We start from the raw sequence: 20737 nt of genomic DNA on the forward strand, positions 1-20737 counted from the left end.
GTGAATCCCACTCTCCCAATTTTTGTCTCCCCCCAGTGGTTTACCCCATGGTAACCATAAGATTGATTTTGAAATCTGTGTGTTTGTTTCTGTTTTTTAAATAAGTTATTTTGCATAATTTTCATTAGAGTCCACATATAAGTGATACCACATAGTGTTTTTCTTTCTCTGTCTGACTTACTTCACTTAGTATGGTAAACTCTGGGTCCATCCATGTTGCTTAAGTGGCATTATTCCATCCTTTTTCATGCCTCAGTAATATTCCACTGTGTATATGTATCATATATGTTCTTATATTTATTAATTAGGATACTGCTTACAGAGATAACTTTGTCTTTTCTACTATCTATTTTTTCTTTTAAAATTCCTCATACGAATGTGGATTCTTATTTCTTTCATCTCATTAGTATCATAGATTCTCTTAAAGCCTAATTGTCTCAGAATTGAAAAGTGGCAGGCTCTTCAAACTGGATTCTGTTTCTTTTTTTCTTTTTTTGTCTTTTTGCTATTTCTTGGGCCGCTCCCGCGGCATATGGAGGTTCCCAGGCTAGGGGTCGAATCAGAGCTGTAGCCACCGACCTACGCCAGAGCCACAGCAATGCGGGATCTGAGCCGTGTCTGCAACCTACACCACAGCTCACAGTAATGCCGGATCGTTAACGCACTGAGCAAGGGCAGGGACCGAACCTGAAACCTCATGGTTCCTAGTCGGATTCGTTAACCACTGTGCCACAACGGGAACTCTGTGTTTCTTTTTTGTGTGTCCCTGTGGTTCTTGGAGAATTTTTTCTCTATTGAAGTATTGCTGATTTATAATAATATATTAGTTTCAGGTGTACAGCAGAGTGATTCATTATTATTGCAGATTAAACCCCATTATAGGCCATTATAATGTAATGGCTATAATTTCTGTGTTGTATAGTATATCTTTTTTGCCTATCAATTTGGTACATAATAGTTTATATCTGTTAGTCCTGTACTCCTAATTTGTCTCTTCTCCCTTCGCTTTCCGTTTTGGAAACCACCAGTTTGTTTTCTGTACTTGTGAGTCTGTTTCTTTTTGGAATAATTAATAATGCTAATTTTTAGATTCCACATAAGTGACTCTTATGTGGAGTGTGTGTCTTTTTCTGTCTGACTTAGTTCACTAGGCATAATGTAATCTAGGGCCATCCCCATGACTTCAAGGGGCAGTATGTCATTCCTTTTAATGGCTGAGTAGTATTCCATTGTGTATATGTATATATACGACATCTTCATAATCCAACCATCTGTTGATGGGCCCTTGGGTTGCTACCATGTCTTGGCTATGGTACATAGTGCTCCTATGAACACTGAGGTGCATTTTTTGGAACTAGTGTTTTTGTTTTTTTCAGGGTGTCTATCTGGGAGTGGAATTGCTGGATCGTGTGGTAGTTATATTTTTAATTTTTTGGCTGCACCTCCTTGCTGCTTTCCACAGTGGCTGCACCAGTTTACATTCCCATCAACAGCATGCAAGTGTTCCCTTCCCCCCAACTCCTCCTCAACATTTGTTATTTGTAAACAACAAATGTTGTTATTTGATGATAGACATTCTGACAGATGTAATGTGATATCTCTGTTGGTTTGATTTGCACTTATCTAATAATTGAGCATCTTTTTATGTGCCTGTTAGCCAATTGTATGTCTTTGTAAACATTTCTCTTCAGGTCTTCTATTCGTATTAAGATTGAGTTTTTGTTTGTTTGTTTGTTTGTTTGTTTTTGATAGGGAATTGTACCTGAACTCTGTGGATATTTTGTATGTTAACTCCTTGTTGGTCACTTATTTGCAAAACTTTTCTTCCTTTCTGTAGGGTATCTTTTTGTTTTGTCCGTGGTTTCCTTTTCTGTGCAAAAGCTTTTAAGATAAATTAGGTCCCCCCTTTTAATTTTTGTTTTTATTTCTTTTCCCATAGGGAGTGATCCAAAAAATATTGCTATGATTTATCTCAAAGAGTGTTTTTCCTATGTTCTCTTTTGGAATTTTGTGGTTTTGTTGTTACATTTAGATCTTTAAGCCATTTTGAGTTTATTGTTGTATGTGGTGTGATTAAATGTTCTAGTTTCCTTATTTTATATGTGGCTGTCCAGTTTTCCCAGCACGACGTGCTGCAGAGACTGTCTTTTGTGCGTTGTATAGTCCTGTCCCCTTTGTTGGAGATTAATTGACCATAGGTGAGTGGGTTTATTTCTGGGCCATTCTGTTCCATGAATGTATGTGTCTGCTTTTGTACCAGTACCATGCTGCTTTGATGACTGTAGCTTTGTAGTAAAATCTCAGGTCTGGGAGGGTTGTACTTACGGCTGTGTTCTTTTTTCTCGAAATTGCTTTGGCAGTTGTATTTCCATTTATCTTGAGTGTATGTAATTCTTTTGCCAGGTAACAGGAAATGAATGATGATGGAAAAACTCAATGCAACTTCTGGAGGCTACTTTGTCCTACTAGGTTTTTCCAATTGGCCTCGTGTGGAAGTAGTACTCTTTGTGGTTGTCTTGATGTTTTACTTAATGACATTGACAGGCAACCTGTTCATCGTTACCGTATCATACCTGGACTCCCATCTGCACACTCCCATGTACTTCTTCCTCTCAAACCTGTCTTTTCTGGATCTCTGCTACTCTACCAGCTTCATCCCCCAGTTGCTGGTCAACCTCTGGGGCCCAGGAAAAGCCATGTCTTATGTAGGTTTCATGACTCAACTTTACTTTTCCCTTGCACTGGGATCCACAGGATGTGAGCTGCTGGTGGTGATGTCCTGTGACAATTATGCAGCTGTATGTAGACCCTTGCATTACACTGTCCTCATGCACCCTCGTTTCTGCCATCTGTTGGCTGTGGCTTCTTGGGTAAGTGGCTTTACCAACTCGGCACTTCATTCCTCATTTACCTCCTGGGTACCCCTGTGTGGACATGGCCAAGTGGACCATTTCTTCTGTGAAGTTCCAGCACTGCTGCAACTGTCTTGTGTTGATACCCGTGCTAATGAGCTGGCCCTCATGGTCAGGAGCTCCGTTTTTGTTCTCATACCTCTCATCCTCATTCTCAGCTCCTATGGTGCGATTGCCCGTGCTGTGCTGAGGATGCGGTCAACAGCTGGACTTCAGAAAGTCTTTGGGACATGCGGAGCCCATCTTGTGGTTGTATCTCTGTTTTTCATTCCAGCCATGTGCATATACCTTCAGCCCCCATCAGGAAGTTCTCAAGATGGAGGCAAGTTCACTGCCCTCCTTTATACTGTTGTCACACCCAGACTCAACCCTCTCATCTACACCTTGAGAAACAAAGATGTAAGAGAGGCAGCAAAAAGATTAGTGGGGTGAGAGTGAGCCTGTATACTTTGACATTAAGAGCATAATGGAGCATCTCTTCACCAGTGCCTCATCTGCCCATCCATGTGTCAGCCACTTTTTCATTCACTCACTTTCTCAGCACTTATGGACTCTCACAAGGTCACAGAGTTTGTGGCAGCCAATATGAATTAAACACAGACTCCCCAAATACAAGTCACTCTCTAGCAGAGAAAAAAATCATGTACAATCAAGATCAAATTCAGTATTAATTTTTTTTGCAGTGGCACAAACCTAATAAAACAGAAGTATCTTTTTCTTAATTGAAAATGAGACATGGAACTGTGTTACGTTATGTTATGTTATGTTATGTTATGTTATGTTATGTTATGTTATGTTTGTTATGTTATGTTATGTTATTTTTTGTCTTTTTGTCTTTGTAGGGCTGCACCTGTGGCATATGGAGTTTCCCAGGCTAAGGGTCTAATCGTAGCTGTTTCTGCTAGCTATGCCAGAGCCACCGCAATGCGTCTGTGACCTACACCACAGCTCACGGCAATGCCAGATCCTTAACCCACTGAGTGAGGCCAGAGATCGGACCTCATGGTTCCCAGTTGGATTTGTTTCTGCTGTGCCATGACGGGAACTCCAAGGGAGGAGTTGTTTTAAATATTGATAAAACAGCAAGCGTAGTTCTTAGGGAGAGATGATCTTATCAATTTTTTTTTTTTTTGGTCTTTTTGCCATTTCTTGGGCTGCTCCCGCGGCATATGGAGGTTCCCAGGCTAGGGGTCGAATCGGAGCTGTAGCCACTGGCCTTCGCCAGAGCCACAGCAACAAGGGATCTGAGCCACGTCTGCGACCTACACCACAGCTCACAGCAACGCCAGATCCTTAACCCACTGAGCAAGGGCAGGGACCAAACTCGCAACCTCATGGTTCCTAGTCGGATTCGTTAACCACTGTGCCACGACGGGAACGCCCGATCTTATCAATTTTAAATAACCTAGAATATGCCTTTTAATTTCTTGCTTTTTAGGCAGAATTCATCATAAAATTTATCCTCATTGATTTGATTAAAAATACAGTGAAATGTCTTCAATCCTTTCTCCAACACTTACTCTTTTGTTGGATGATAGTTACGATTGAAAGGAATTTTGGCATGTATTCTTTATTATGCCATCAATAGTAAGAAAACAAATTTTGGAAGTTCCTGTTTTGGTGCAGCAAAAATGAATCTGACTGGCAACCATGAGGTTGTGGGTTCAATCCCTGGCCTTGCTCAGTGGGGTAAGGATCTGGCGTTGCTGTGGGCTGTGGTGTAGGTCGCAGACATGGCTGGGATCCTGTGTTGCTGTGGCTGTGGTGTAGGCTGGCAGCTATAGCTCCGATTGAACCCCTAGCCTGGGAACCTCCATGTGCTGTGGGTGTGGACCTAAAAAACAAACAAGTACAAAGAAAGAACGAAAAAAAACGGAGGCAACCGAGTACTAGGGTCTGAAAGTGACTTGATAAATCTGATGGGTATTTGAAAGAATTAGTGAAAATATATTGGAAAATGTTGTGATAAAAGCTATATGAAAATGTAGTGTTTTTCCTTCTTAAGGAAATTGGTCTAATTTGAACAGTTCTGATTAGTAAGTTCATTATGAAGATCAAGGCATATGTTTTCCAAAGAAATGAATGTATTTTTATTACAGTAATATTTTTGTGACCCTTGTTATTGATACCTTCTCTATTTGAAAGAAGTGTCCTATGTATGTAACATTTTAAAACTGGAAACCATATGGAGCTCACGTGGAATAAGGTTAAAGGACAATTCAACATAAAATAAACACCTGAGTTTTGTGTGGTGATCGCGTTGTCCGTTGTGGTTTTGAGGCTTTTAACCTTTTCATATGATTGATTCAAATCCTATTTCCTAAATTTTTAAAATGAAAACCACATTTTCAGACTTCCCCTCAGTTCCTTGGTTGGTTTGCAGTCACACTGATCCTGATGTCTCTGCCTTTGTGTGTCTGTGATTCTCTATCTCCAGCTCGACATAGACGGTAATATGGGCTATGTGCCTTTGTCCTTAACCTACTGTCCAAGAAATGAAGAACCGAGACTGTGTATATAAAAGAATTTTTAGTAAGTAATTGGGGCCACATAGAGTGAACCATCACAGAGCGAAATAAAACTTTTAAAAGCAAAAACGATAGTTTAATACAAAAGAAAAGCTGACTCACAAGCATAGAGAACAGACTTGTGGTTGCCAAGGTAGGGGGAGTGGGAGATGGAGAGGGAATTTGGGGCTAGTAAGATGCAAACTACTGCATTTAGAAGGGATAAGCAATGCGATCCTACTGTGTAGCACAGGGGACTATATCCAATCTCTTCGGGTAGAACATGAGGGAAGATAATATGAGAAAAAGAGTGTGTGTATGTGTGTGTGTATATATATATGTGTGTGTGTGTGTGTGTGTGTGTGTGTGTGTGTGTGTATGAACCAGGTTACATTGGTGTACAGCAGAAATTGGCACAACATTGTGAATAAACTGTACTTTAATTAAAAAAGGGATAGGAGTTCCTGTCATGGTGCAGCAGAGACATGAGGTTGTCAGTTTGATTCCTGGCCTTGGTCAGTGGGTTAAGGATCCGGCATTGCTGTGAGGTGTGGTGTCGATTGCAGACATGGCTCGGGACTGACGTTGCTATGGCTGTCTCGTAGGCTGGTGGCTACAGCTCTGATTTGACTCCTAGCCTGGGAACCTCCATATGCCATGGATGCAGCCCTAAAAGCCAAACAAAAGGGGGGAATTAAAAAAAAACTTCCCCCCATGTAGTTTAGTTCTTTGAACCACCTTGTGCTCATGGACGTTCCAACACTTCCTGTAATACACGAGTCTCTGACTATCTAACTTTAAAAAAAGTTGAAATTTCGCATCTGTTTTCTTTCTTTTCTGCTTGAAAACATAAATTTAAAAAATTTGTATAGACTATCTTTCTTGGAATGCTATAATTATAGCCTATATGATATCGAATCCTAGCCATATTACCATGATATTCGAATTAATTTGTAATCCAAAACAAAGGTCAGCTACCAAAATTCCCCCAAAGAGTAACACATACATTATTGCGTTTATTGTTTTGAACTTTTCAAACTACTAATGTGAATCTTATGCAGTTGTATCACAAACCACAATGAAATATTACCTCGTACCTGTTGGAATGGCTATCATCAAAAATAACGCAAATAATAAATGTCAGCAAGGATATAGAGAAAAGGGAACCCTCCTACACTATTGGTAGGAATGTAAATTAGAGTTCTGTATTATCCTATGACCCCGTGATTCCATTCCTGAGTATATTCCCCCCAAACCCCACTAATTTAGAAAGATACATGTACCATAGCATTCATAGGAGCATTATTTATAATTGCCAAAATATGGAAACAATCTAAGCATTCATCAACAGAAAAACGGATCAGGAACACATGGAATGAATGTATATATACACACAGACACATATGTACACAATGGAATACTACATGGCCATAAAAAGTAGTCAGATTTTGCCATTTTTAGCAACATGGATGGACTTGGAGGGTATTATACTAAGTGAAATAAGTCAGGCAAAGAAAGACAAATAGTATATGATATTGCTTATTTGTGGAATCTAAAAAATACAGCAAATTAATGAATGTAACAAAAAATAAGCAGATTCACAGATAGAACAAGCTAGTGGTTACTAGTGGGGAGAGGAAAGAGGAGAGTGGCAACGTGGTGGTAGGAGATTAAGAGGTAGAAACAATTGTGTATAAAATAAGCTACAAGTATATGTTGTACAACACATAGAATATAACCAATATTTCATAATAACCATAAATGGAGTATAACCATTAAAATTGTGAATCACTACATTTTGTATACTAACAATTTATGTAATTTGAACCTAACTATACTTCAAAAAAAATGAGAGAGAGAAAATAAATAGCCTAACTTTGGGTTTTCAACAACAACAACAACAACAAGAACAACAACAAAAACTGAAGGAAAGAAGACACACGACTTGCTTAAGTTTAACTGACTTTTATGTGACAAAATCGGGGTAATGACAATAGATTTTTTATTTTTTATTTATTATTTATTTTTTTATTTTATGCTTTTTAGAGCCCCACCTGCAGCATATGGAGGTTCCCAGGTTAGGGGGTCTAATCGGAGCTACATCTGTTGGTCTACACCACAGCCACAGCAATGCCAGATCCGAACCACATCTGCGACCTACACCACAGGTCACAGCAATGCTGGATCCTTCACCTGCCCAGCAAGGCCAGGGATCGAACCCACTACCTCATGGTTCCTAGAGGGATTCATTTCCACTAGGCCACGACAAGAACTCCACAATAGATTTTTTGTAGTCTGAGACCCTTTGTCATGGCCAACAATGCCCAGGGTAAACTAGAAGTTCTGAAATCCTAGCATTGCCAACCCTAAACCTAAAACCAAGAATTGGCAAATTGACAATCACCCAGCGCACATGAATCTGAGTCACAGACAACTTTACTGAAGAACTGAGCAGCCTTTTCTCAGCTAAGAATGGAGGCTAAATGCAGTGAAGGACCAGCTTCTTCTTTATCCCAGTAAAATTTTCCTTCCCTTCCAGACAGCTCTTGTCTCCCAGTTTTTGTCCACTTCCTCTCATGCCTATTCCTGTGCAGCATATTCTCTGAACACATGCTCAGTTATCTCTTCTGCGTATGTCTCAGCAGTGCAGGATGATTGGCACAAGCATGCTATCAACAATTACAGAAACCAGCACGGCTTCCACCCCAGATACACTCGTTTTCTTTTCCTTTGTTGGTCTCAGCTTCGCATATTATATCTCTATTTTACAAATGTGGGGCTAGAAGGGCACTGGTTATCATATGTCATGACAGCTTCAAGTGATTTCAAGCATAATGAACTTTCAAATTTAAGTCCATCATATTCCAATAACAATTCAACCACTAAGATAATAAAAATTATGGCAAAAATAATGGTTATAGAGACTTAGTATATTGCACCACCAGATTTCACATTGTTAATTTTTACCAGGGGATTTTTATTTTCTTCTGTTTATAATAATATAATATGAATGTACATTTAAAATATTTTTTTCGGAAATATTACAGAGTATAATGTGACCTATTCCTCAATGTTCCTGAGAGTATTTCCCAAAGACAAAATTGAGGAAGTTCCCTTGTGGTGCAGTGGATTAAGGATCCAGTGGTGTCACTGCATCGACTGGGACACTGCTGTGGCATAAGTTTTTTTCCTGGCCTAGGAATATCCACATGCCATGGGTGTGGCAAAAAATAAATAAATCAAAGATCGAATCAAGGATCACATTGATTAACTTTATGTATCTGTCTCTTAGTGTGCTTTAGTGGAAACTCTTTCTCACTCCTCTCATCTCCCCCCTCTTCCACCCCTACCCCACTCCTGCCCTAGTGGCCTCTGGGACTCTTCCAAGTCATTGGAATTCTGAATATCACCTTTCGAGTAGACATTGGATTTATGGTAGCTGTAAGACATTTGTTGAACCAGAATTCTCATTTGCATTTACTTATTTTATTTTACTTTGTTTTATTTAGTTTATTTTTTGCTTTTTAGGGCCACACCTGTGGCATATGGAAGTTTCTAGGCTAGGGGTCGAATTGGAGCTGTAGCTGCCGGCCTATACCACAGCCACAGCAACCTGGGATCCGAGCTGCGTGTGTGATCTACACCATAGCTCATGGTGCAATGCCGAATCCTTAACCCACTGAGCAAGGCCAGGGATCGAACCTGTGTCCTCATGGATACTAGCTGGGTTCATTACCACTGTGCCACCATGGGGACTCCTGATTTGCATGTATTTTGTTTTAATCCTATCCCTTAGAGCAGGATGCACTTGTTGCATAGGAGTTATACTCTGCAAATCTGAGAACACCTCTAATGTGAAGGAAATCATAGGTAAGGTTTTGTTTGTTTGTTTCTGGCATGTGGAAATTCCAGGGCCTGGAATCGAACCTGTGCCATAGCAGCAACCCAAGCCGCTGCAGTGATAATGCAGAATCCTTAACCTGCTGTGTCACAAAATAACTAGTGAAGCCTTTTTGACTTCTCCCTTAAAGACAGTCCTAAATACATGTCTACATTTTTAGGATCTTTTAGAACAAAAGTGAAAATATTTTGCTGTCTTCCTTTTGTTCTTAAGGAAAGATTTGCTTGGTTGGGAAAAGAAGAAAAGCTTTTGACCAACTTCTTTGAAAAAGCACTCTTGAGATTGCTCATGCTTTACATCAAGGATAGAGTACATGCTAAACTTCACATGTAATATGTACTTCCTTCAACAGAGCTTTTTAATGGTTCCTGACAGTATTCTTCATGCTGGAATATACTGGACATACATGCTGCGGAAACGTGAGGTAGTTTAGTAAAAAGGACATGTTTCTGTGACTTTCCCCCTACCACTACACTCAATATTCTTTATGCTTAAATGTTTGTGTGTATTTCCTTCAGGAAGCCCCGATATTTCAGAGTCTGGAAAGCCCAGTTCTGAAATGAGTTGTCTTTACAGCCATAAAAGATAAAGAAGTAATCTGAAGAGCTCTCAACAGTCTCATCGCTAAGCTTTTGACACAAATCTTCCCGGATTTTGCCCTCCAAACTGAAAATTATCACATTCCTCTGTGTTTAAGACTAAGTAAGACAAAGGGTGTCTTTATTATTTCTTTTTTATTAAAGTGCAGTTGATTTACACTGTTGTGCCAATTTCTGCTTAGAGCAAAGTGATCAAGGATATCGTTACTCAAAATGATCAGAGGCATTATCTAACATCACAGAATTTTATACTTTCATTGCCCTGTGTGTGTGTGAAATTAAAAAAAAATTTTTTGGGGGGCATTCAGGCCAAAACTCAGGCCAAAATATTAAATTATTTAAACAGCTAAATTTTAAAATTATTTAGAATATTTTCCAAATGAGATAAACCAAAGTCTGTTTGTCTCAAGAACTGGATCAAGCATCCTATGATCTGCTTTTTTTTTCTTTTAAATCAAACATTAGATATGATTTCAAATTGTTTCTTGTTCAGGATAACATGCAACTTTTCATCCAGTGGCTTGCTTAGATTTTGATCATACCCGAACCCATGCCAGAAAAGTCTAAATGGTTCTTGTTTTCCTTAGCTGCTAGTTTCTTCACTACACAACCATTACGTTGATTTCTCATCCTATTAATTTAACATCAAGTAACCATAAACTCTTTAATTTGCTCTAAAAGTGTAACTAATTTTGTGACAAAAGTTTGTTAGATATGAACCCTAGAGCTCAGTTCAGTACTTTGAATTTGTCATGATACAGATTGTGAGCATCAAAGAGATACTCAATTGCTTAAAGTAAGCAAGTGGCCTTCCCTTCTAGAAATACAAATTGCTTCTTCTTGTAAAAGATTCTTGAAGGATTTCAAAAGGCATTCCGAGCTATTTCCATTATGCACAAAATGTTTCCAGGTTGTGGTTCATGATTCTCTCAGAAGGTTCATGCTTATAATATTTAAAAGGGATGTTAAGAAACTTAGGCACACATTTTGTCCATTTTAATATTCAACAATAGATCCTTTAGGTAAAAATACAAACCCTGTACACTTGTTAGTTAAACAAGAGTCACAGTGTGCTTCTAAAGAAGCAATAGGATCTATGTAAGTTGAGGTTGATTGTCTTCTGAGACTCACGGTTGGTCTGAGGTGTAGAGTGCCTCACTCGGAATGCACACTGGCACCGTGCTGCCCACTTGGATGTGACCAGTCTTGCCGAGAGTGATGAAATTGTTCTTAGGTGGCACTGTCATAGGAAATCCATTGGTGAATGGTTACCATGCTGTCTTATGATTATTAACTTTAACTAATTAGTTTGTATTGTAATATATAGTACTTTTTAAATACTGTTTGACATAGTTACTATTTCAGTATGTATTAACCAGTGTAGACTATTTGTAGTGTATTTCCACGGATTGGCCTAACTGGTGTATACTAGTCAAGTATCACCCTTGCCTAACACCATTAGAAAGAGCATTAGAAATATGACATATTTTGCAAGAAGAATAACATGATCTGAGGAAAAATGAGATGAGAATGATTTGTCAGAGAAACTCCTATGTACCTACTCACTTGTCAAATAATGTCATTCGATGTCTGCGAACTATCACTTGGAAGTGAAAACGCTCCTCACCAGGTTGCCCCAGGCACTCTTTACATCCTTATTCCTCAGAGTGTAGATGAAAGGGTTGAGTGTAGGAGTCACCACTCCGTAGAAGAGAGCCATGAACTTGGGCTGGTCTGTAGAGATGGAGGAAGGTGGCTGAAGGTACATGCTAATGGCTGGGCCATAAAAGAAGAAAACTACAATGAGATGGGAGGAACATGTGCCAAAGGCTTTTTTTCTTCCCTCCGAAGATTTAATCTTAAATACAGCATGTCCGATAGAAGCATAGGAAGCAAGAATGAAGCATAGTGGCACAGCTAACATGAAAGTGCAAACCACAGAGAGTGTGAGCTCATTGGAGCCCTTCTCACCACAGGCGGCCTTTATCAGAACAGGAATCTCACATATCAAGTGATCCAGTGTGTTGCAACCACAGAGTGGTAAGTGTAATGTGACAGTGGCCTCTGAGACAGCGTAGGTCATTCCACCCAGCCACACAGTGGCCACCAGTAGAATACAGGTGCACCGATTCATGATGAGGGTGTAGTGCAGAGGCTTGCAGATGGCCACGTAGCGATCGAAAGACATAATAGCCAAAAGCAGACATTCTGTGCCTCCCATTATGTGGAAGAAATAAAGCTGAACGGCACAGCCCAGATAGCTGATTGTCTTCTTCGATCGTCCCAGGTGAAACAGCATCTGAGGGACAATGCTTGTGGTGTAGCACATGTCCAGAAAGGAGAGGTTGGTGAGGAAGAAATACATGGGGCTGTGCAGACGGGAGTCTAAGGTGGACACCAGAATGATGGCTATGTTTCCCACCATGGCCATGGGGTATGTTAGAAGCAGAATAATGAACAGAGGAAGCTCTAGCCAGGGACGATCCGCAAAGCCTAGTAGAATAAACTCTTCTGGATGGCTTTTGTTAATTCGTTCCATTATCTGCAGTTTGCTTCCCCTGTATCAGAGCAGTGGCAGGAAGTGTAGAAAGATTTTGAGAAATGACAAACACAATTGTATATATTGGGAGTATATGCACACAATTAAGCATCCATGCATAGAAGATTGGGTGCAGTCACTTGGGTGGGTGGGGGAGGATAATTAAAAGATGTGACACCAGGGGACTTAATTTCTCCTCATGACCCTACAGCATAAAGACAGCTACCTTAAGCAAGTAACCGAACCTTTCTGAAATGGAATCTAGTACTCTGTGTGATAAAGATGACTATAAGCATGTCCTTGGGCTCTGGTAAGGATTGAATGCCAAGCAGAAGTGACTGTGTTTCAGATGCTCCAAAGTAATGCTTTTATACTTTGATTTGCAGAAATATCAGCTAAGGAGGCAGTTAAAATGAAGTTTATTTGTTCCTATCTTCAGGTGCCTGATAAAGTAGATGTGGCTGGGTCTTAGGAATCAGATAGGTCTTTTTCAGGATCCCTGCTGCAAGGCCTTACTGAAATGTTAAGAAGTATGAAAGCGTGCAGTTAGCTCTAGCACAAGGAGGAGGAGGAGAAAACCTAGCCCTTAGGCATCATCAAGATAGGCTTGTCCAGATGCAAGTATATTATTGTAGTCGAATAATTACATCATCCCATGGGGACTAAGAAGGCTTTTAATATTTAAATCCGTCTTGGTCATTTAGAATTGAGCAAGAAACTTAAACACTTTGATGACAGCTGGCTGAAGTATAAACTGAGAGAATTTAGCTATAAACATGTTTCCCCCAACTCAAACATTTGTTGTTGGATATCTGTTTTCTTGCATAACTACTTCGTTCAAACCACGCAGTTGATTTTTCATGTCAAATTTTATTACCTATCTTGTAGGAGTTTTTCTTTATCGGGGGACTTATGTTATTTTTATGTAAGACCTTGGTCTTTTATCAATGCTTTACTTAATTGTATGTAGCTACAAATACAACATTTATGTCCAGGGAACTGGTATAGGAGGAAAGTATTTCTGTTGAGGACCAGAGACTTAAAAGTTTAGGGGCAACATGTGGGCTTACAAGGCACAATTTTCACATACTCTGTTTCTCTAAGTTCTCAAATCCATCGTGTAAGGTGTCACACAAAGCTCCTCAGGGCTAAGATATCACTATGGCTCTTAATTCCAAAATAACCCCAGGTCTGTTGTGTACAATGAGGTAATATAATAATAATTCCAACTAATCCTTAATGGGCCTTTATGCCAAACACTAAAGTAAGCATTTACACCCACAAATCATTTAGTACTTATCCCCAAACCTTAAGACAAAGGAAATTTAATATCCGTATTTTAAGATATTGTTAATCGTTCATCGCTATTGTCTGCTAATAACTATGGGAGCTTCTAAAGATCAAAAAGTTATCAATTCCTTAAATGAGTTATTGAGATTGTGAAACTATAAATTCAGATTGCAAGGCTCCATAGATTATATGTAAGCTCTTTAATTCTGTGCTAGATCTCTGATCTTTTCTATGTCATTCTCATATTTCATTACTTTTAATTCTTGTATACCATGACTTCTTTATCCAATTTTTAATCTGCTTTTTTTCTAATTTTTGATGTACCAGTGACTTCACATCCTTATTGAACTGCATAGGGAATGGTTTATCTGGATTTTTTTTATTTCTTTTGGCTGTGCCCAAGGTACATGGAAGTTCTCACCCATCTATTTTTTTTTTTTTGTCTTTTTTTTTGTCTTTTTTTGTTGTTGTTGTTATTGTTGTTGTTGCTATTTCTTGGGCCGCTTCCACGGCATATGGGCATATGGAGGTTCCCAGGCTAGGGGTTGAATCGGAGCTGTAGCCACCGGCCTACACCAGAGCCACAGCAACGCGGGATCCGAGCCGCATCTGCAACCTACACCACAGCTCACAGCAACGCCGGATCGTTAACCCACTGAGCAAGGGCAGGGACCGAACCTGCAACCTCATGATTCCTAGTCGGATTCGTTAACCACTGTGCCACGACGGGAACTCCTCACCCATCTATTGACTTAAGCCACAGCAGTGGTGACGCCAGATCCTTAACTGATAGGCCACCAGGGAATTCCTATCTGTGATCTTTTAAAGTTTTGTCTCTCCACTATTGTATCTTTTTATACATCATTTTCATCACACAGTATTTTATTTATATTTACAGTTATTTTTAATGTATGTTTAGGAAAATGTTATAGAATAAGTGAGATTTTTATCTGACTTTAAAACATCTAGATAAAACATGGACAAATTAATCCACCAAATTTTTATTGCGTATTTAAATAGCTCACATAATTGAATGAAGGGTATACATTTCATTCAGTTATTTAATATCTTTCAGATATAGTGTTTACTAAAATTTACATGCTTTTAAGACAGTTTTAGATGATAGACTGAGAGAATCTGATTACAAAGAAAAAAAATATAGTTGCTTTCTATGGGCACCAAACTAGTTATTTCCAAAGTTTAGAGGAGGCTTCCAGAAATGAAATGCTCTGATTTCCCTATGTATATTTAGTACTATCATATACATACATTTCAACCTTCCCTAAGAATGGGTAGTTTTTAAATCAAATGTCATTTTACTTACCTTATGTTGATAAAAATAATTTAAGAAAAGGAATTATGAAGGAACACACTTGAATTTTTCAAACTTTCAGAGAATGACAGAGAACCCTATAGTACACAGACGACTATTTAAGCATGATCTTTGGAACAAAAAAAGCCCATATTAGGAAGACAATAGTAGGTAATATTGAGAGTGCTTTGCGAATGTGCAATTTATTATAATCCTGAGACTCTTGGGCATTATTTTCAAACAGCCCATTTACGCTTATCCCAGATGAGTTAGCAAAGTTCCTTGGGACTGGGTTCTCCATGGAAATGCTTCTTATGTACAATTACCTACTGAATATAGGTTGGTAGCAAGTCTCCTCTACTGCTAGGTTTGTTTTAAAATAAGTTGATTTCCCCAAACACTGAAACTTAATTTTATTTTATTATTTTATTCATTTCCCCCATCCTTTTTCTTTTTTGCTTTTTAGGGCCCCACCTGCAGCATATGGAAGTTCCCAGGCTGTATAGCTGCTGGCCTATGCCACAGCCACAGCAATGCCAGATCCTAGCTGTGTCTGTGACCTATAACACAACTCATGGTAATGCTGGATCCTTAACCCACTGAGTGAGGCCAGGGATTGAACCCACACCTTCATGGATCCTAGTCAGGTTTGTTAACCACTGAGCCATGAAGAGAACTCCCTCACTTTTTCCCTTTTAAGTGTTTCATTTATTCTCATGATTTTTTAAATTGAAGCATGATGGACATACAATGACGCATTAATTTCAGGTATATAACATAATGATTTGACATTTGCATACATTGCAAAATGATCACAGTAAATTTAGCTACCATTGGTCACTGTACAAAGTTACAATTTTTTTTCTTTGTGATAAGGTCTTTAAGATTTATTTTCTTTCTTTTTTTCATTTATAATGATTTGTATTTTTTCTATTAGGGCTGGTTTACAGTTTCTATCAATTTTCTACTGTACAGCAAGGTGACCCAGTTAAACATACATGTATCCATTCTTTTTTCTCACTTTGTCATGCTCCATCATAAGTGCCCAGACAGAGTTCCCAGTGCTATACAGCAGGATCCCATTGCTTATCCATTCCAAAGGCTATCGTTTGCATCTATTAACCCCAAATCCTAATCCATCCCACTCCCTCCCTCCCCTTTCATCTTGGCAACCACAAGTCTGTTCTCCATGTCCATGATTTTCTTTTTGTGGAAAGGTTCATTTGTGCCATATATTAGATTCCAGATATAAATGATATCATATGGTATTTGTCTTTGTCTTTCTGACTTACTTCACTCAGGATGAGACTCTCTAGTTCTATCCATGTTGCTGCAAATGGCCTCATTTTGTTCTTTTTATGGCTGAGTAGTAGTCCATTGTGTATCTATACCACATCTTCCTAATCCATTCATCTGTTGACGGACATTTAGGTTGTTTCCATGTCTTGGCTATTGTGAATAGTGCTCCAATGAACACGCGGGTGCATGTGTCTTTTTTTAAGGAAAGTTTTGTCTGGATAGATGCCCAAGAGTGAGATTGCTGGGTCATATGGTAGTTTTATGTAGAGTTTTCTAAGGTACCTCCATAATGTTCTCCATAGTGGTTCTACCAGCTTACATTCCCACCAAGAGTGCAGGAAGGTTCCCTTTTCTCCACACCCCGTCCAGCATTTGGTATTTGTGGACTTATTAATTGACTGTAGGTATCTGGGTTTATTTCTGGGTTCTCTATTTTGTTCCATTGGTCTGTATGTCTGTTGTGGTACCAGTATGACACCATCTTGATGACTGTGGCTTGTAATGTTGCCTGAAGTCTGGGAGAGCGACGCCTCCTGCTTGGTTTTCGTTCCTCAGGATTGCTTGGGCAATTCTGGGTCTTCTGTGGTTCCATATAAATGTTTGGATTGTTTGTTCTAGTTCTGTGGAAATGTCATGGGTAATTTGATAAGGATTGCATTGAACCTGTAGATTGCTCTGGGTAGTATAGCCATTCTTACAATATTAATTTTTCCAACCCAGGAACATGGACTATCTTTCTATTTCTTTGACTCCTCTTTAATTGCCTTGATTAATGTTTTCTAGTTCTCAGCATAGAAGTCTTTCACCTCCTAAGATTTACGTTTTTAGCAGTTTTAAAATTTGCAATGTAATATTGACACTATCACCATGATGTACATTACACCCTCATGACTTATTTTATATCCGGATATTATACTTTTTGTCCTCTCACCTCTCTTTTCCACCCTTCAACACTCCTCCCCTCTAGCAACAACCAGTCTTTTCTATTCTGTTCTTTGTTGTCTGTTAGTTTTGTTTTGTTTGTTCATTTGCTTTTTTTTAAGATTCCACATATTGGTTTATTTTTGCCTTTGTTATCATTGTCTTTGGAATCATATCCAAGGAACTATTGCCAAGAGTGATGTCCAGGAGCTTAATGCCTGTGTTTTCTCCTAGGACTTTTATGCGTTTTGGTCTTACATTGGAATGTTTAATTCATTTTGAATTAATTTGGTGTATGGTACCAGATAGTGGTCCAGTTTCATCCTTATGCATGTAGCTTTCAAATTTTTACCACACCATTTGTTGAAGAGCCTGTCTTTCTCCCATTCTTTTTGTTTTCTTTAACATAAATTAATCAGCCTTATGTGAGCAGGTTTGTTTCTGGGCTGTTTTGTTATATTGATGTATATGTCTGTTTTTATGCCAATACCATACTGTTTTGCTTACTACTGCATTGTAGTACAGTTTGAAATCATATAGCATGATATCTCTGGCTTTGTTCATGTTAAGATTTCTTTGGCTACTCAGGATCTTTTGTAGTTCCATACAAAGATTTAAAATTATTTATTCTAGTTCTGGTGAAAATGTCATTGGAATTTGATAGGGATTTCATTGAATATGTACATTTCTTTGGGTAATATGGACATTTAAATAAATTCTTTCAGTCCATGGGTGTGGTATATTTCCATTTATTTGTTTGAACTTCAGTACTCTATTTTTACTTTTTGTCTTTTTGCCTTTTCTAGGGCTGCTCCTGCAGCAGATGGAGGTTCCCAGGCTAGGGGTCTAATTGTAGCTGTAGCCGCTGGCCTATGCTACAGCCACAGCAATGCCAGATCCAAGCTGTGTCTGCAACCTACACCACAGGTCATGGCAACGCCAGATCCTTAACCCACTGAGCAAGGCAGGGGATCCAACCCACAACCTCATGGTTCCTAGTCAGATTCATTAACCACTGAGCCATGATGGGAACTCTGAACTTCAATACTTTTTTCAGTTACCTGTGGTTTTCAGTGTATTAGTCTTTCACCTTCTCAGTTAAATTCATTTCTAGGTATTTTATTCTTTTTTTTTTTTTTGGTCTTTATTTTTGCCATTTCTTGGGCTGCTCCCGCAGCACATGGAGGTTCCTAGGCTAGGGGTCGAATCAGAGCTGTAGCCGCTGGCCTACACCAGAGCCACAGCAATGCCAGATCCAAGCTGCGTCTGCAACCTACACCACAGCTCATGGCAATGCCGGATCCTTAACCCACTGAGCAAGGTCAGGGATTGAACCCGCAACCTCATGGTTCCTAGTCGGATTTGTTCTCCACTGAGACACGACGGGAACTCCCAGTATTTTATTCTTTTTAACGCAATTGTATATAGGGTTGTTTTCTTAATTTCTCTTTCTAGTAGTTGTGGGACAAAACTTTTAAATAGGATTCATTTAGACCAAAGCTAATTTGAGTAAATGGTTGTGGAGAATTTCATGTGAGTTTCCTGAATATCTTTTTTTTTTAGGACTGCACCACAGCATATGGAAGTTCCCAAGCTAGGGGTCAAATTGGAGCTATTGCTGCTGGCCTACATTGCAGCCACAGCCACAGCAACATGGCATTTGATCTACGTCTGTGACTTACAGCACAGTTCAGAGCAACACCAGGCCCCTGACCCAATGAGCAAGGCCAGGGATTGAACCCACAACCTCACGAATATCAGTCAGATTTATTTCTGCTACACTGCAATGGGAAGTCCTTGAAATCTTACTTTGTTCATTTGTAGAATATATCAAATAAGATGTAATATTTCTGGTCAAACAGAATAAATAAATGAACACCAAAATTAGTTGAAGAGAGAAGAAAAACCATAAGTGGTCTTTCTAGTGAGGTGGAATAAAATTAAATTAAAAATCCTTTAAAGTATTTAATGATCTTCTAATATAAAGACTAACAGCCTCTCTTGCTCTCTCTCACCCTCTCTCTTTCTCTCTCTCTCTCAAACACACACGCACACACAACATTCCACATAATAGTAGTCTGATTTGAATACAAACACTAAGATTTAAAATTTATACACACAATCTGTGAGTACATTATTTTGAGAAGCAAGTTCAAATGTACTGAATAACATGTACAAATAGATACATCTCCCTTTAAACAGCCTCTTCCCATGGCCCATAATCTCACTGTCCTTTCTGTAAAGGAAACCACTCGTATCACATGGGTGTGTATTGTTTCACTTTACAAGTGTGACAGGTATATTTCATTCTCTTTCCTCCCTCGCCCCAGATCCGCTCTTTGTCCCACTATGCATGTTGTACTCTATGCTTTACTCAAGAGTCTGAACCAAAAGGAGTCCTTGATATATGGCTTCTGTTTGGCTTCAGCCAATGGGGGTCACCAGTTGAGGATTAGAGAAAGAGAGAACAGCTAGTTTGGTTTATTTTCCCTTGGCTCCCTCTCAGCTGGGACACATGAGGCAGCCTGTATTGCTCAAGCAAAAGTCATAGCTCTTGGAGATGGCTGTGTATTACGGTTTCTTTTTTTCTGGTTTCCAGTACCACTTCCCCACTTTGTTGCTTCAGGCCTTGGGTATGTGACAGACATCCACTGTGACTAGTTCCAGGGTAGTGCATGTACAGTACACATATAGACGCCCCTTGTTGGGGTTCTAAATCCTTCTCACACCTTTGACAATATTTCCTTTTTTCAACTTCCCTCATTTTCCCAGGTGGAGCGTGCCATCTATTATAGCTGATATAACTCTCCATTTACAGACAGACCAATATCGTTCCATGCTTCCGAACATTCGAATCACCATTTCTCCCACCTAAAATATTCTTTCCCAGATTTCATCATGGCTAGTTGGTTCCTGTATTTCATTTTTGAGCTTAAAGATCCCTCTAAGAAGGAATACTCAATATAAATTTACTTCCCAGGCTCTCTATAGCATAATTTTCTAAGTTTCATCAAAAGATTATTTTCTGGGAGTTCTCATCATGGCTCAGTGGTTAATGAACCCGACTAGGATCCACAAGGATATAAATTAGATCTCTGGCCTTGCTCAGTGGGTTAAGGATCTGGCATTGCTGTGGCTGTGGTGTAGGCTGGCAGCTACAGCTCCTATTAGGCTCCTAGCCTGTGAACTTCCATATGCCACGAGTGTGGCCCTAAAAAGACAAAAAAATACCAAAAAAAGAAGAAGTGCATTGTCTAATTTCTACATACTTGTATATTTCATAATATAGTTTTTATTTTATTATTATTATTAAAGTGTAGTTCATTTACAATGTTTTGGCAAGTTCTGTTGTACAGGAAGATGACTTAATCACTCACATTTCCTGTGCTGTTCAGTAGGGTCCCATTTCCCATTCATTCCAAATTAATAGTTTGCATCCAAGAAAGCCCCAAAATGC

The 20737-nt window shown here is 39.1% G+C and overlaps 1 protein-coding gene and 1 long non-coding RNA gene across 2 annotated transcripts in view; one reads left to right on the forward strand and one right to left on the reverse strand.

Annotated features, from left to right (window-relative positions):
* The window catches only part of LOC110257996 (uncharacterized), an 819260-nt gene that overhangs the window by 332274 nt on the left and 466249 nt on the right, over positions 1 to 20737 (forward strand). The gene's annotated exons all lie outside the window — the stretch shown is intronic.
* Positions 11520 to 12458, reverse strand: LOC146401336 (olfactory receptor 2B11-like). Its single transcript, XM_084970329.1, has one exon. The coding sequence runs from the start codon at positions 12456 to 12458 to the stop codon at positions 11520 to 11522; it is 939 nt and encodes a 312-aa protein (XP_084826455.1).

This window comes from Sus scrofa, chromosome 7, assembly GCF_054392235.1.
Source record: "Sus scrofa isolate SSC_HxYL_T2T_F1_AM1 chromosome 7, Sscrofa_HxYL_maternal_Yorkshire_Landrace_v2.0, whole genome shotgun sequence".
NCBI lineage: Eukaryota > Metazoa > Chordata > Mammalia > Artiodactyla > Suidae > Sus > Sus scrofa.